Source organism: Morone saxatilis, unplaced genomic scaffold, assembly GCF_004916995.1.
Source record: "Morone saxatilis isolate NCDOM2014 unplaced genomic scaffold, NCSU_SB_2.0 Contig0, whole genome shotgun sequence".
Taxonomy (NCBI): domain Eukaryota; kingdom Metazoa; phylum Chordata; class Actinopteri; family Moronidae; genus Morone; species Morone saxatilis.
Genome location: NW_023339650.1, coordinates 14,949,574 through 14,953,367, shown reverse-complemented (window position 1 = coordinate 14,953,367; position 3,794 = coordinate 14,949,574). Strand labels below are relative to the sequence as shown.

The 3,794-nt window shown below is 49.6% G+C and overlaps 1 protein-coding gene across 1 annotated transcript; it reads right to left on the bottom strand.

Annotated features, from left to right (window-relative positions):
- Window positions 1-359: 359 nt before the first annotated feature.
- On the bottom strand, window positions 360-3,528 carry myca (MYC proto-oncogene, bHLH transcription factor a). Its single transcript, XM_035656995.1, has 3 exons — window positions 3,268-3,528; window positions 2,366-2,882; window positions 360-1,405 (listed from the first exon to the last, which is right to left on the bottom strand). The coding sequence occupies exons 2-3, from the start codon at window positions 2,847-2,849 to the stop codon at window positions 756-758; spliced, it is 1,134 nt and encodes a 377-aa protein (XP_035512888.1). The 5' UTR covers window positions 2,850-2,882; window positions 3,268-3,528; the 3' UTR covers window positions 360-755.
- Window positions 3,529-3,794: the final 266 nt, after the last annotated feature.

The following is a 3,794-nucleotide window of genomic DNA, read 5'->3' as shown; positions in this document are numbered from 1 at the left end:
AGTGCCAGTTTAAGTGCTTCTTTACAGAAATCAGAGATCATGGTCTGAGCTTACCTTGTCTTCTTTATGACCAAGCACTAGGGCAGCATCGAAAGTGACATCAAGTGAGAACAATAGTCATTTCAACCCATTGTGTACTTCATATTTTACCTTCAGCAGTCAGAGTGAGAAGAGTGTCATCACCACACCCAAACATGAACATCTTCGTCCACGTCAGGCACTTTTCTTTACAAGTTATGCAATGATTCATGTGGCTCGTCTCCTCTGCTGCAGCACATACTGATGCACGTTTACTCGTAAAAGGAACTGATGAAGTGTGTGAGAAGTGTTGTTTTTTGTTGCAAGAACAAGGACACAAATTCAAGAAGAAACATTGTTTTTATATTTCAAAAAGAATCTAGGAACATAATGAAAAAAGCAAACACTGGGTCTGAACATCCAGACAATTGTGATCGAAAAATACATTTTCTTAGGAAATATTAAGTATATACAAAACATAAAAATTTATATTTTAGTTTGGGCTCTCAACATTGCAGCCCCATTTTTTTAATATTTTATTAATAAAAATAAACTTTTAAATATTTAATCCACCCATAACTTCAATTGAGGCAGTTTTAACATTGAAATCAAACAAGATTCCAAACAACTGAATCCATTTTTTTGCATTTGCATGCAACAACAACAACTGTACATCCCAAGTCTTGAACTTGCATAAAAAACAAAAGGCCAAAAAAGTCTTATTATGATTCAAACTTTTAAGCACGAGATCCCTGAAGCTGTGAGAGTCTCTGCTTTAAAAGTTCACTTCTCCTCCTCAGCTGTTCTTTGACCGAGAGGAGTCTCTGTTCGTCTGACTGCATGCTGTAGATGCACTCTGTCGCCTTCTTCAGAATCACCACCTTGGCCGCCTTCTCGTTGTTGGCCACCTCGGGGATCTCGTCCCGCAGGGCGAAGAAGCTCAACTTGAGCTCGTTCCTCCTCTGGCGCTCCAGTACGTTATGAGTCCTTCTCTTGTCATAGTCCTCCGTGTCAGACGTCCGGGGGCTTGAACACTTGCGGTTGCTGCTGATCTGTTTGAGGACCCTGCTGTGGCCGCCGCCGCCGCCGCCGCCTCCTCCGCTGCTGCTGCTGCTGTGCTCGCTAGCTGCCGCTGCTAGCTGCTCCATAGCATTCAGCTCGAAGTTGTAGCCGCCGGCTTGCTCGCCTCTAAATGTGATGAGATGTGCTCGAGCGGTATAATTGTGCATTGGTGGGTTCAGATTGAGCAGCCATGCTGAGTGTCTGTCACTGACGGTAGAGAGCTGGAGGAATAGCCTGTCGTATGCTGAGACGGGCTTGGTGGCGTCACCCGTGTGTTGCTGTAACCGTGTGTACCATCGTACTCTCACCACCGATGTTGGTGCCTCTGAGGAGAAGGAGTTCTAGCAATTCTTGCACATCCATAGTATTGCGTCGTCATCTTCTTTCATGGGTTCTCCTCTCATCTCGCGCTGTTTCTTTTTTTCCACTTACCCTACGCTACCCGCTCGGGTGCGATCGCAATCAAGGGGTGACATGCCAGGGAGGAAAGGATAAGTGGTTCCTTCTTACTGCAAAGCGACAGACATAAAGAAAAAAATCACGCACATATCTGGATATTCTCTACACTGATTATCAGCAGCGGGGGGTGGGACGTGCGTTCCCACGAACAAGTGGCACGCCGGCGGGAGTGAGGGAGGGAGGGGGCGTAACGGCCATGCTGCTGGTGCCACAATTGCAGGTGCATAGCAACATTAGCCCTCCGAGCGGGCTCACATGTGAAGGCGTGACAACGGATGGAGAACGATTGAGCATCCCCTCGAGTTGTGTCAACCCTCGTCGCCTCCTCTCCCTCCTCTCCATCTCTCCCCATCCTGGCTCATGCACCAAGCATCAAAAGCTGAATTACAACAGATATAGCCGAGAGTTGTAACCTGGGCTGTTGATTCAGAAAAACGTGCAGACAAATCCTTGACCGGCACTCAGCTGAAGAAAGGGGGGGAAATTTCTAATCCTTGCACAGAGAGGGAGAGGGAAGAGGTAAGGGAAGGGAGGTAGGGGGGGAAGGGGGGTGTAGACTGTGCTAGTGAGACACGACAGGACACACTCAGCTTTACTCTGAGTCATCTTACTGCTTCTGCTGCTGCATGCTGTCCTCTCGCTGTGTGCAACGGCTCGCTGTCCCATAGCCCCCAAGTTCATTACTAGGTGGCGTCCCTGCGCTCTAGTGCATGCTGGAAGCGGCCTCTCCGCTATCTAGGGTATGTGGAACACCACGGATGGTATCACATAAGCATCTCCGACTTTGTCGGTAGTGCTTCCAATATGCATGCAAGGCTAGACGTGCTGTTCAGCCTCCACGCTGCTGCAACCCGGCGGGCTCCCGCGCAGTCCGCCCGCCGGACACCGCCGACGACGAACGACTCCTTCCTGCGGCGTGCAGGGAGGGAGCTCGCTCGGACCACCTTCTCCCAGCTTGGCCGCGGCGGAGAAGCCGCGTCCTGGATGATGATGGACTTGAGGAAGGTCTGGGAGTAGTCCGCGTCGCAGATGATGCTCTGGTTGACCACGTCGTCGCCCAGGAACTCGGTCACCATCTCCAGCTGATCCGCCGTGGAGGGGAAGAGGCTTGACAGGGACGGCCGGCGGCTCGGGGAGAGGGGAGGGGTCGGCAGCAGCTCAAATTTCTTCCAGATGTCTTCGCTCGGCGCTGGAGGCTGAAGCTGCTGAGGGTAGAAGTCCTCCTCCTCGTTGTCATAGTAGAAATACGGCTGAAGGGAGTCGTAGTCGTAGTCATAGTTTTTACTCGCCAAACTTGAATTCAGCGGCATGATGTCTCTGTGATCTTTATCCTTATGGTGAAGCTGGGGTTGACAAAAAAACAAAACAAAAAGGTCTGATTAGATGTTTGATCTGTTTATTACAAAGAAAAGACGAAAGAAAAAGTCCGCAGGTTCAAGAGCAGAGAGCAGCTGCTTGGCACAGCTCCTGCAACATCAAGTGTAAGCAACATCACATGGTCACCAAAACATCAACCCCCTGCGTGCACGCCTAGCATGCACGCACCAATGCTGCAGCAGCAGGTGCTCAACTGGGAAAACTAGTAGGAAATAGTGCAAGTAAGCCCCCCCCCCCACACACACACACCTTTACTAAACGACAGCTAACACCTCCTTTTTTTAAAACTAGTATTTTTTTTACTAAAGCTGGCATGCAAGCTCCAAAAAAAACCCCGCTACCCTCCCTTACCTTAGATCTTTAAACAGCCGGCGGAAGAAGACGAAGGCGAAATCCACCCAAAAGGCGCAAATGTATGTGTTTATATAAAAAAAAGACAGCAGGAAAGTTAGTCCAACGCGAAAGACGCATTAAATCCTTCCACGGAGGTGTTGCAGTCGGTCTCAGTGAGGCTGTGTGAAGCATGCATTTGGTGGAAGGAGGGGGAGTCGAGAGAGAGAGAGGCTGCGACGTGCAGTCTGTCATCAGCAGCGTGAGAATCACAGCTGAGCTGCGCTTGGCTGCAATAAAAACTCCGCAGCACCACTTTACTCTTCCGCTAGATCCTTCCGCGCAGTTTTTCCCGCGAAACACTTGCCGGCCTTAAAAGTGTCCCGCGGCGCAGGTTTGTTTCCCGCTTTTGTGGCGTGAAATAATCTCCACGCGTCGTCCAGGTTGATTTAAACTCCAAATGTGGGGTTTTTGCGGTGTATTTCGGTGGTTTAGTTGTATTTTTGTACGCGGGTCTACTTCGTTAAAAGTGGGAGGGGTCATAGTAA

Excerpts from the sequence above, each read along its gene's own strand:
- myca (XM_035656995.1), bottom strand. The coding sequence starts at position 2,849 with ATGCCGCTGAATTCAAGTTTGGCGAGTAAAAACTATGACTACGACTAC. Across the intron at positions 1,406-2,365 it reads AGCAGCGTGGAGGCTGAACA|AGGCACCAACATCGGTGGTG; the intron begins GCACGTCTAGCC and ends CCTTCTCCTCAG.